Source organism: Xenopus laevis, chromosome 9_10S (assembly GCF_017654675.1).
Source record: "Xenopus laevis strain J_2021 chromosome 9_10S, Xenopus_laevis_v10.1, whole genome shotgun sequence".
NCBI lineage: Eukaryota > Metazoa > Chordata > Amphibia > Anura > Pipidae > Xenopus > Xenopus laevis.
In genome coordinates this window covers 67,278,508-67,291,810 of record NC_054388.1, presented here as the reverse complement: position 1 = coordinate 67,291,810, position 13,303 = coordinate 67,278,508, and the positions used below count along the sequence as shown (strand labels likewise).

The following is a 13,303-nucleotide window of genomic DNA, read 5'->3' as shown; positions in this document are numbered from 1 at the left end:
TGAACCTCCTAAATTTGAGTTGATTCTTACTCTGTGAGATTTAATCAAATCTTAAATACAGTGACCATATGGAAGTGAAATCAAGAGATTGTTAGTGTGAGTACAATGTTACACTATAATCATGGCACAAAATACGTATAAACAGATGCAACATTTTTGGCTAAAATCTGCCTTTTGACCACGTGCCAGATGATTGTAAGTAAATTTTTATCAAAGTATGGGAATCACACGCTATAGGCAGAGTACCTGCATTAAATATTTATTATATTTCCACACACAACATGTTTCGGGCACCAAGGCCCTTTATCAAGTGATACCCACTTGATAAAGGGCCTTGGTGCCCGAAACATGTTGTGTGTGGAAATATAATAAATATTTAATGCAGGTACTCTGCCTATAGCGTGTGATTCCCATACTTTGATAAAAATTTTACTTTTACGAGGAAGCCAGGGACGGAGCTTCCAGGGAAACACTACGTTTTTCTACAGTAAAAGAGCGACTAATGGATGCAAATTGATTATGGAGTGATTGTAAGTAAATGACCACCTGCATGACCACCTTTGGACTTCACTGGCTAAAAAAGGTGTGGCCATAACTATGTTATTTGACTCCTGAGCATGTATTGCATGTGGGGGGGGGGGGGGAGCACAAATAGTACAGTATTCAACTGTTTAGCCCACAAGTTGATTAGTGGAATGGCTCTTATGTTATGTTAGCCTGTGTAGTGTATGGCCATTAGTGATGAGCAAAATCTTTCACAAGGTTTTGCAGTGAAAAATACGCCCATATACTCGGGTGAAAAATATTGTCTTTAAATAAAATTGTCGTTGAAAATTTGGCAAATTTTTTGACGTTTGGTGATTTTTTTCAGCGAAGCCGGTCAGATTCAGCCATCACTAATGGCCACCATTAGGAATAAAGGTGATTTTAGATTTAGCCTAGCAGTACAGCCTAGATCAGGTATCTGAATAATAGCATATACATATACATATACTGTATGCTACATGCAATTAATCCCTTATACCAAACATAAACAACATAAATAAAAGAATAAGCAATATTGGTTTTAAAGCTGGTATCCTACCATGAATTAATCTAAAAAAAAAACCGATCTAATCTCTTAGACAAAGAAGCAGGTCACTGTGTACTGCTGCCCAACCTATTTTACTTATCTCTGCTTGACAAGTGATTCATGTTGCCCATGTAGCAGCACTTTAGGTCATAATTTCAGACCTGGGAAAATGCTTTCCAGGAAATATAAGATTTACCCACAATTATATAACAGAACACTGCAGTATCTATGAGAGTAGGAGCAATTTATCCTGTGGCTCTTTGGATTGTGGATGATGTTAACAATTTAAACACAATTTTTTTAATAGGTGGAAGAATATTTGTCTGATTGATTTTGAATTTACCCATATTGTCTGAGGGTGAAATATCTTCTCTCCATAGATATTGTAGGAAGGACTGTGAATATGTTTGAAGAATGGTAAACCCTTAAATATCAGGGCCCACCTACAGCTCTGTCCTGAGTCTTATGTATATAACAATATGCATGCTTATTTTTGAAAACATATAGTGGAGTATAAATATGATTTTTTTTCAAATGGAAAGCTGCAGTATTATTAAAACGCAGATTTAATATTGTTAGGAAATAAATGCAATATTTATGAATAATATTTTCACTGCTGCAACTCTGCTTTGTGCAGGACTCCCAACATCTAAAGGGACCACTTGCTCATAAAATATTCTTTGTACTAGCAAGATTTTTTTTTTATTTGACTTTTAGTGTAAACAAAAGTCATGAAATAAACGATGAAATAGCAGGTATGGTTACCAACTTGAAGCATCAGGTTTTCCATGAAATACACATATTAGACAATAGCAGCAAGGTACAAAAGATATCACTTTTATGGATCTATATTAGCAATGCACAACTTAAGGGCCACCAGTTTTTCTAGTTTAGATGTCACTGATTTATACAGCTGGTGATACTATCATGTTGTGGGCCCAAAGACTTCAGGGCAAATTTAATTAAGAAATGTATGTACTGTATACTCATCAAAATTTGTTGTTTTAGATTAATTAAAATAATGACTGTACCTCTCGGCCGCTGCCTGGTTTGAAATGATATCCAAAAACAAGTTCTAGATTCACTATCTTTTCTTCTTCATCATTTTCAGATTCCAAATCCTAGAAAAACAGATACATGACTGCAGTTTTTGTTCATTCATCTTGGACTACAAAAGATTTGATATACATACAATTCTTTAAATTAAAGACATGCACAGTGTCTCACTTAAAACATTTATTTGTGCAATTCATCCATAATAATATCCACATAGATATATCAAAACATAGCATTTTAGCATAACACACCACAATGCAGTGTCTCCCCCCCTAATCTGCCTACCTTGTGTTCAGCCACTCTAAGATAAATGTTCTTAGATCAGATCAGAAAAAAAAATATATATATATATATATATATATTATAGTTCTGGTCCACACCCCCCAATATGATTTTCTAGAATAATGTAACATTTCATTTTATTATTTAAGTAACATTGGGGGTAGTTTATAAAGTTTGCACAGTGCATATTTTTTCGCAAATGGTTGTATTGCATATGCTTTTCTTGTACACTATAATATTGCAATGCTGTGCCCATCTTTCTGTTTTTTGCAAATTCGCATTGCACAAAAATATTCGTAAATGGCTCACAAATGAGATGGGTGTTTGTGTGAGTGCGAGGTCATTGTGCACTAAAATAGCTTTGACAGTAATTCAATTGCCAATGTTTGAAAACTGTTTTGTGAAAATTTTCTCTGCCACCAGTGGCATAACTCAAACACAGAGTGTTTGCATAAATATTGTCAATTTGCAATTATGCCATATTTAAGAAACCCTTATGAGCATTCGGAGTGCGAAAAATTCAATTCTGTTTGCACATTAAATACACAACTCTTATCTAAGTCCTCGGTGACTTATAATATCCTTATATTTTACAATAGGGGGTGCTTTATTCACTGTATATTTGTTATTTTGGCCTATATGCTTTTGTGTAAAATAGCAAGATAGTTTAAAAATAAATGATTTTGTTTCTTTTCAAATTTGACATTTCCAGCTTACATATACAGGCACCATATACAGTATATATTATCAAGTATATAAAGTGTATCTTACTTTATACCCCATTCATAAAAACAAATGTTATATAGGATACTTTTAGAAGTATTCCAGACTGAAATCACTAATATGAATTTTAAATGAAAAGAGTTTCTTTTAGAAGGGTGGATCATATGTTGGCAGTAATAATGTGTACTGCGTGTTGGAAAATCTACAGCAATATACATAAGGGCCATGGAAAACAGGGAGATTTGTCACCTGCAATAAATCTGTGCTACTGCAGGTGACAAATCTCACAAAAATGCTTTCCCGCTGGCAATTTAAACGGATTGAAATTTCAGAAATCTTCAGAAAAACGAAGACATGTTTTCCTACCAGCAATTTTTGGGGATTTGTTTGCAATGGTATTGCATATTTATCACAGGCGACAAATCTCCCAGTGTGCCATGATGTCTAAAAAGTGATTTTAAAACCGCACATACAGTACCAGTATTTGCTGGCATTAAGTTGTCTTGAATGACACAATATACTGTAAGGCCACAAGTGTTCTTTGGTGTATTTCCTATAGGCGCACACTTCCGGGTTCCTGCTCCTGATTGACGCTGGCTTCATTTTATCTGTTCCTGCTCAAGCATTTATCCTATTTATTGATATCCTGGTTTTGACTTCTGCCTGATCTTTGACTACGATTATTGCCGCCTGCCTTGAACACTTCGCCTGACTCTGACTACGCCTTCTCTTTATCCCTGCCAGTACCTCGATTATGCTCTTGTTATGCACTTCCTTGTTGGCTTCCTCAGCAGAAAGCTCGGCCCCAAAAGGGCGTTGGTGAACACCGGAACCCACAGGGCTCACCTGCGCATCCAAAGGTACCATTCTACACAAGGTTCCTAATAACGAGATTGTTACAATACCCCTTTCAAAATCCCATAGAAATGAATGGAGAGTGGCGAAATTTCACTCTAGAATACTGTTGTGATCTCTAACTTCACTTTTTGATAAATAAACCTCCATGTGTGCTATTAGCCTAGATGTTTGCACTTTTCACGTATTATAAACTAATTGAGCCAATCAGCATCTGATACTGCAGTTCCTTACAGCCCCTGGTATAACCCTTATTACTGATTGCTAAAAGAGGACATTTAGATATTCTCTAAATTTGACTCTTTTGCTTCCCGTAGCTCTCCAAAGAGCATAATTATGGATGCAAAAGAAATATCCAATGAGAATTATCCTCATCAGCTTTGCATTAGTCATCTACTTGTCATTTAACATATTGGTACTACTATGCACAATTTGCACATTTCCTAATACTGCATTGTTACCAAACTTCTGGAGAGTAAATACAATGCTGCTAAGGTGCTCAAAGCAAGAAAAATGTATGCAGTACCCTTAGCAACAATGGTATAAAAGCAAGAAGAGAGAGTTCAGAGTAAATAGAGCATTAGGATTCACATTGGAGGATACTCTTACATCAACTGGGCCTCTAGTAGTGGAAGACTATGAAAATGTTTTATTGTAGTTTGTTGCTGTAAGAGTTTATCTCTATAGTTGCTGGACTACAGCTCTCATAATGCTGTAAACCTTGATAATATGCTGGAGAATGCTGGGATTTGTGGTCAATTAACATTACTGTGGGGTAGCAATCCAATGGAAGGTATATATGACTCCACAGAGATAAAGTTGTGGAAACAACTAAGAGTAAGAGAAGACACAGCCAACTTGCATCCATTGATATATATCTATTTTCAGATGTGTATACTATATGACAAAAGGAAGGCAGTGGAGGTGCGTTATACTAAATATACAAGAATATTTACTAATGATTGAGGGAGACGCTGTTGTCTTTTTTAAGCCTCACTAATTGTACAAGTAAATGTATATTTTATTTGATGAAAGAAGTAGGTGGAATGTGGGAGAACGTAAAGACCCTGCTGAGACTTCTATCACTTTTGGAAGTTCCAGCCAATAAATGGCATTTCATTGACAGAATGTTTGCACTGGGAATAGATGTGTTTGCTCTTCCATAAATTTGCAGCTAAAGAACAAGCAGGGTGGAATCTTGGCAGGAGTCGATACCAATGAGCTGCTCTTTGAAGGAATACTGAGCTGCAACAACGGTTATCTGATGCTGGCATGAAACGCAACAGTTAATGGCACTTGGTCTTGATGTCAATCGCAGCTGATGTGAAAAAGAAAAATAATGGATGCCATGCTGCTTTCTCTGCCTGTATTACAGAGTTAATTTCCTTTTAACAAAGGCTCCATGTCCCCCTAACTCACCAGTGAAGAGTTTCATTTTTAAGAGCACAGCAAGTCTTGTTATGTATATGAACAAAGTGGCATTTGAGAAGGTCTTAGTAGCTGTTAATTTTCCCTCTATTTTATGTCTATTAATACAGTTATTGCTACCTAAATGTGCTGTGATTCAACTGAAAATGAAGGATAAGTGCTTTTTACCTAAAGTATCCACAGTTAAATAACTACTCATAAAAAGCAAGGATTGGCAGCTGGCTAGTTTATTAGTGGCCCAGAAAGAAGCCAATCAGCCACCTGTAGACAGGCCTGGAAATATAGAATAGACCATTGGACCTTGGCTGTTTGTGACAAATAAAGAACTCAGATGCTGTGGGTGGCAGATCTGCCTTCCATTAAACAGAACTTTACAAAATATACAAGCTCTAAATATTCAGTGAGATATTACATTTTTCACACTGATATCAATATACAGGGCAAAATATACAGTATGTCTTATAAGGTATAGGAAAATCAGGACTGTATGCCAAAATAAAGGCACAGGGTTCTAGGTGAACTGCTTTTATACAGGTCATGAAGCTCTAAGGTCGCTTATAATATCCGTAAGTGATGAGTTACGTTATTTCTTATAATACACATGTTTTAGTGATCCATGTGACTAAGCTTCGTATGTGTATTATAACTACAGTATATACTGTATGTCACTGTTGAAACACTTGTATCTAAGGCATTCAGTTCTGCCACACGTTAATTAATATCCTCTCAATGTAAATAGGTTCCACTGAAATACTCTGTAAATAGGTAGCGGTTTGTTTGCATCCACCCTCCTGTTCATTAAGGGATGCTGCTTAAACCTATAAACTTTCGAAAGTCCAGCCAATAACCGAGATGTGTCGTGTACATGCCATTGATAGGAATGCCATCTGTGTGGCACAGGCAGCCCCCCCCCACTCACTCACTACACTTTCTAGTTCTCTTAATTCCTTCCAATGCAATTGCATACAGCACATGCCTACACCTATTATTCTGTGACTTATATAATCTATTTAATTAACTAATTATCTACCTGAGGTCTGATACTTTCTTATATCCTAATGTTTAGCTATAACTGCTTTATTCAGTATTACACATTACCTAGCACTGGCTGTTTAATGCCCTTGATGATTACAACTTGTAAGTAACCAAATTATCTGAACAAATCTTACCTTTATCAGCGGAGGGAAGTGGAAAAGATTCAGGTAATCATGTGTTAATTTTTCTATTGCTGTCTGCATTAATAAAAAAAATCATTGTTATAGTTTATAAATGTTTAATTTTTTTCTATTATTTGATAATAAACAGTACAACAATGTCTTTATTTTGCCAGTAGGGTACTGTATGTATACAGTTTGCTGCAGGAAAGGAGAGTCTGGTATCTTGCATGGAAATTAAAAAGCATTGGGGGCAAAATCTGTTAATATTTTCCATTTGCTTTAGGACCATAAAACAGAAAAAAGAAAAGATGTACAGGTATATATGAAATATTAACAAAAAATCTCTTTTGACTTGTCTGGGACCTTCTTATTTATAGGAAGGCATCAAATAATTACATTTCTGCAACATACTGTATATATTGGGTTAAATTGAGAATTAAAACACTCAGACATATTTAGGAGAAAGGGGAACTAAAATCTTTGGTACAATTTATGGAATATGCTGAGGGACAGAATATTAGTCAATTTCGATATTTCCATCTTAGGCATGTGTTTAGAGCCCAATTTGGTTCATATAAGGTACAGTACCAACTGTATCCCATTAATTCGATATTGATGAGAACCTTAGGTGGAATGTGCCTTATATAACTTATATAAGGCGCTACAGACTATATCTCCGTCACCCTCTTGTGTAGCTTTGGACAAATGGTGTCGGATCATTCCATCTTTACCAGATGAACAGTGGGGAAAAAATGTGAACTCCCGGTACAATTATCTAATCTTTACGAAGGATAAATTGGTCAATTGTAAGATTTTGCATCAGCCCTATTATACTCCGGCTGAGTTAATTAAAATATATCCAGGGCAGATCGTCAGCATGCCCTCGGTGCCAATTTCCTTTAGTTGATTTGTTTCATATGTTGTGGACATGCCCAGAGATTGCTAAATTCTGGAAAGGAATTATGAAAACCTTGAATCCAATCCCTTATATTGTAATCCCTTGCAATCCCTTATATTGTTACACCAGAATGTTGCCTGCCTGGCATCATGGAGGAAATTGTGCCTCAAAGTAAAACTCGTATATATTGTGTAAAACATTATTATTCTATGCTAAAAAGGTCATTGTAATGAATTGGGTGGAATCTAATCCCCCTACTGATTCCCAATGGATTAATTTTGTAAAAAAGATGTTACCAGTTATTAAACACAGTTACAAAGCCAGAGGAATACCACATAAATTTGTTACGATCTGGTGCACTTGGATGGATGCTAATCAGTAATATCAATATGTAAAGGGTGAGGGTAAAGGAAAAGTAGATTATGGGTGGTAGAAAACATCTTGGTTATTTTAACCTATCAGGGTATTTGCTTGATATAATTTTGGTATATACAGTAAATTAATAACGGTCAATGTGGCTTGGCAACTCTATGTATTTGTTTTAATTGTTACTGTGATATGTTTTATATGTTTGTTAAAAATAATAAAATAAATACTAAATAATGATACCTTTAAATGAATGATGTGCCCTTTAGAGACAATCCCCATGTCCTTCAGATCCATTTCTTCTAACAGAAGCAGCCTTTTGCCCGTGATGTGGTGCTGTCTGAACAGTGAGGCGTATATATTCTCATCATCTATTGCGCAAGGAAGCACAGAGCTGTTACATTGATCTATCCTTAAGTGTTAGTACAAATGCAGTGTCTTTAACATCCATCTATGGCTTTACCTGATTTAACCAGCTGCTGCATCCAAACGTACTGGGAAAATAAAGAAACTAAAATTAAATCTTTAAAATTCAGATGTATTAATAGCAACAGCTATTTCAACAATATGATTAACAAAATAGCTGAAGCTAACTGTTTCCATAACAAATAACAACTAAATTCACCTGGACTTTGTATTGGAAATGGACAGCACATTCAATTTACTGCATACTTTCAGAATGATCAGTCTAATTGAGTATATGGAAATATATAAACCTTAGTTTGAATCATTCACATATAAAATTCAAAATATAATACTTAATTTATATGTTGTACATTGGGCCATTTGCAGCTTACTCATAATTCATACATCACCCCACCAATTAATTCATACACTTACAAAATGACATTCATAAAATGAGTTTCAGTTAAAAGAACAAGCAGTAAGAACACATTGCAAGCTCACATATAGAAGTTAATAATAGTTCATTTGTAACAGCAACCAACTTACATCAGACAGAGAGAATCTTGCATTGATTTTTTTTAATGAAGCTACAATGAAACCTCACTGTAAGTAACTGAAGGTTGAGGAGGTTCTATGCACTCCATTGCACTTCACCTGGACTGAGCTGGCGAAGGCAAGTCTGGTGAAAAGAGGTAACCTTCAGTAAAATCGCATTTTAGTGAATTTGCGGAGTAACGTCCATTCGACAGAGTAAAAAGTCGCCTGGCCATAGAGTATGAATCACCACTAGTGTCTATCTCCTTCACCAGCTAAGTGACGCCTGCACCCGTTAGTAAATCGGCGAAGACCCTGCAGGCGGTAACGCTGGCTAATCGGCGCCAGTGTTGGTCACTTCACCCTTTAGTAAATCTGCCCCTATGTGTCCTATAGGAGTGTTCCTAGACCACAACAATTGCTAGTATTATAATCATTGATCACAATATAAAGTATATGTAACCAGAGGGAGGTATAAAGGTACCATACATCGTCACCAGTACCTTAACAGCCACTGGATACCAAATTTCAAAGCTAATTCCTGATGAAAAGTCAACCATAAAAGTAGTCCCTATATGCAGCCTAGAAAAGTTTCTGCAGCTGAAGAAGTGCTTGTTGGCTATTGAATATAGCAATTATTATTTCCCTGAGCTTACCCTGAAATAGAAAATGTTTGTTTATATTGCATCTCATTGGGGGTGTATCAGGTGTGCAGAATGCAAAGCTGTGCCACTGAGTAGAGACACCTGCACAAAACAATTGAGCAGTAGGTATGTGCAACCAGTGCCAATCTAGGGCAGATATACTCCACATATCAAATCAACTCAACAATTTGTAATAAGTTTGGTCGCAAGCCCTAACAATAACAAAGAATCAGATTTATATTGGTAAAACTGAATAGATTTTCTTACCTGTCTTACTGATGTTAAGATCAACAAAATTATAATACTTAATTTAGAACCTAGAGTTGTGCAAGGTTTCTATTGTATATAATCCAAACATGCTTTCATATGTGTATACTCAAAGGGGCAAATTCACTAAGATGCACCAGGCGTAGTTTCGCCAGCGCTCCGCAAATTCACTAAAATCCGAAGTTGCGCACAGGGGTAGCGTAAGGTTGCAACGTTGCGCTAGCGTTGATTCGCTATGTAAAGCGAAGTTACGGTAGCGAAGGCTAATTTGCATACGGCGCCAAATTCAAATTTCACGGAGGAATACATATCAGCACTACAAATGCCTAGAAAACCTTCAAATCATCAAATAAAAATTTTATTTTGCCCTACACATGTGCCCACTGTCTAGGTAAGTTGCCATGAGTCAGGAAATGTAGGGGGGAAGGAGGGGAGCCCCAAAAAATGTTTTGATCTTTTTCAGCCTATCACCCATAATGTAGAAAACACGCCAGCGTTTTTTGGGACTTAGAAAAAATTTTGACTTTTTTTGAAACAATCCCTATCTACTCTATTGCGCTTCGCCAGGTCTGAGGTGGCGAAGGAAGTCTAGCGTAAAAGGTAGCGTTCAGTACACTGCGCAAGTTAGTGAATTTGCGTAGCTACATCGCTAGCGAAAATTCGCCAGGCGTAAGGGTGCGAAGTAACACTAGCGAAACTACGCCAGCGTTCGTTAGTGAATTTGCGCAGTAACGAAAATGCCAAATGCTAGCGAATTAACGCTAGTGTTCGGCGCTTCGGCGCTTAGTGAAATAAGACTACGGTTAAGGGTGTGAATTAACTTCCCTTTACCTGCAGTCTCCTGGAGTAAAGATGGAGCTGTTTCCCAGTGCCTTATATAATAGAATGCAGTAATACTTGGAAAGTAATGAATTAAACTGGGCACCAAGTGGACGTTTTTTTTATGTGGTGGAGCACTAAAACCTCAGTTGCATTACTATACAAGCTACATTATAGTGTTCTTGATACTTACCACATCTTCTTCTGTCCATGCACAGATATCAAATGAAGGCAACAACTGTAGAAGGAATGACAGAAGAGTTATCAAACATTAGAACATTTACCATATATATACCGACTATTCTATCTGGTGGAAAATCTTGTACAACTCAAGCAGGTTATTATGAAAAAATACTTTATTTTGAAAACACAAATTAAACATTTAGGGGCCTATTTATAACACTGTGTACAACATTGGAGAAAAACATCACCAGTGATGTTGCCCATAGCAACCAATCAGATTTTTGCTTTTGTTTTCTAACTTGTAGGTGACTGGGGAAATTTAATTGCTTATTGGTTGCTATGGGCAACATCACCAGTGATGTTTTTCTCCAATGTTTTAGGCAGCAGGATATACAGGTCCCTTATTGTCTTTCCTACTCAAACATTGTTAAAAAGGAGTGGTACTACATGGGAACTACATCTGCCCAAAACACCTTATACGGTCAATATACACTTATAGGGCTTTTGTGTACAGTTGTGTATAGTAATTCTGCTCCAGACCTGATCCCACCTGCTTGGTTCATTAGAACAACTATGGGAAAAGGCACCTAACTTAAACTTTCCAAGTAAACCCCTTTTATCAAAACACCTTTTAATTCCTCCACCTGGTGGGAGAGGGAAGTTTTGAGTATAAAAGTAAAAGAATAATCCATGGGTAATTTAGAAATAGAGAAAATGAAAACATGAAAACATATTTTTACATTTCAATAACATCCCTGTTAATATCTGTTTTCTCGTTCCATTAAAGGGTGACAAAATGCTAACACCCTTCCGCTCCATTTAATGTCAATTAAAATTACCTCCAAGCGTCTGGTACCTTCTAATCACGTGTCACTGAAAACACATGGTGCATTTTTGAGCAATAAATACCTGACACCAGACTTTAGCCAATGATTGTCAGTCATTCCCATAGAATAGGGTGTAAATTTTTTAGCATTTTGTCCCTCTACTTATAGAAAACACTTGACAACACAGCACTGGAAATCGTCTGCCTCTACTCTAAGAGCAGTTAGACACTGGTAGCACAAAAGTAACAAACAATTTTAGTCCATATAATAACGAATCAGTCAGCAGCATATATGATGCCCAAATTTTTTTTTCTGATATGGCAAGATTTACATTCATGCTTACTACTGAAAAGGATGCATATTTTTACTACCGGTATGTAATCTGACCAAAATATGGCTAGAAATGCCATATGTTATATAATGAACTTATTAAACAAGCCTAAAGATTCAGCATCTCTATAGTAGTAATGATCTAGACCTTCAAGATTGACACAGGAGTTTCCCATCGTGGATGTTGAGAAGCTAAGCTTAGGGGTTGTTGCAAATCATTAAGGAGAAAATGAGGTTTGCTTGTTATATAAGCTGATGCTACAAGACTGATTGCTAAATTCTAATAATGCTCATTTCTGAGTACCAATACAGTACCAATAATTGTTTAGTAATCAGCCTTATCTTGTGACATTTATATAATATATATTCGGTATCTTGTGCATTGGTCCCTAAGCTCAGTAAGTGACAGCAGCACAGAGCATGTGCAGTGAATGAGCATAAAAGAAGATGGTGAGCTACTGGGGCATCTTTGGAGACACAGATCTTCCCTGTTAAAGGGATGTGGTTACCTTGGGCTGGTACAGAAGTCCAAAACATAATGTACAACATTTCCTACTTCTTATTTAAGTTATTTAAGTTTTAGTTCTCCTTTAAGTGCCAATGACTGAAGTTACTGGATACAGTTTCCATTATTGACATCTAGTCCCAATCTGGAAAAAATCAAAACTGCCCACGCACACCCAGGCCCTCTCGAGGATATACTGACCCTGGTGCTCGGTAAAAAGGGCTTCGGTAACCCCACAACTGTACGAAGAAAAGATTCACCGGCACACAGGTACTGCTGGCAGGGTGAAAAACCCTTGCTTTAAAATTTATTAGTGCGACATGCAACGTTTCGGGGACAACCCCTTTATCAAGCAAGGGGTTGTCCCCGAAACGTTGCATGTCGCACTAATAAATTTTAAAGCAAGGGTTTTTCACCCTGCCAGCAGTACCTGTGTGCCGGTGAATCTTTTCTTCATCTAGTCCCAATCTACCATAACTATGATTGGCATTAGGAATGCAATTGTCGATACAAGATTGACCCTAATACCTCTACAAAAGATTTACAGCTGAAATATTTGTACATGGAATTTGTTTTAATAAAATTCTACCAAAGATCCCAGGGAAAATTCCCTATCTGCCATACCCTAAAACCATCTCCGGATTAGGAGTTCTCTGCATCTCCCTCTGCATGTGCCTTTCTGTATTTGAACAACACAGGGCCCATGTGAGAGTCTTGCACTGAGAATTTCTAATTACGTTCCTGACCGTAATACTCTTGTCATCATTGTTCTTGTATGCTGTTTCCAATTACCCTTCAGCTATCACCCAGCAGAAAATATAAATAACTTGTACAAACAGACTTAAAGTCATTTTACTGAAAGAGACAAGGGTAAGGTTTAGAGGGAAACATTATCCTTTTGGGTCCTGATGTCCTTATGCAGACGTCCCTCACTTGCCCATTGCCGTCAGTT

The 13,303-nt window shown here is 36.8% G+C and overlaps 1 protein-coding gene across 1 annotated transcript in view; it reads right to left on the bottom strand.

The window, feature by feature from the left end:
- map3k20.S (mitogen-activated protein kinase kinase kinase 20 S homeolog) overlaps nt 1-13,303 on the bottom strand; it is an 87,654-nt gene that overhangs the window by 11,097 nt on the left and 63,254 nt on the right. Inside the window, exons 12-16 of the mRNA XM_041578931.1 lie at nt 10,700-10,744; nt 8,301-8,331; nt 8,081-8,208; nt 6,586-6,648; nt 2,104-2,193 (exon numbers count right to left, since the gene is read on the bottom strand). Coding sequence (XP_041434865.1) covers nt 2,104-2,193; nt 6,586-6,648; nt 8,081-8,208; nt 8,301-8,331; nt 10,700-10,744 — 357 coding nt within the window. The remainder of the gene's footprint in view (nt 1-2,103; nt 2,194-6,585; nt 6,649-8,080; nt 8,209-8,300; nt 8,332-10,699; nt 10,745-13,303) is intronic.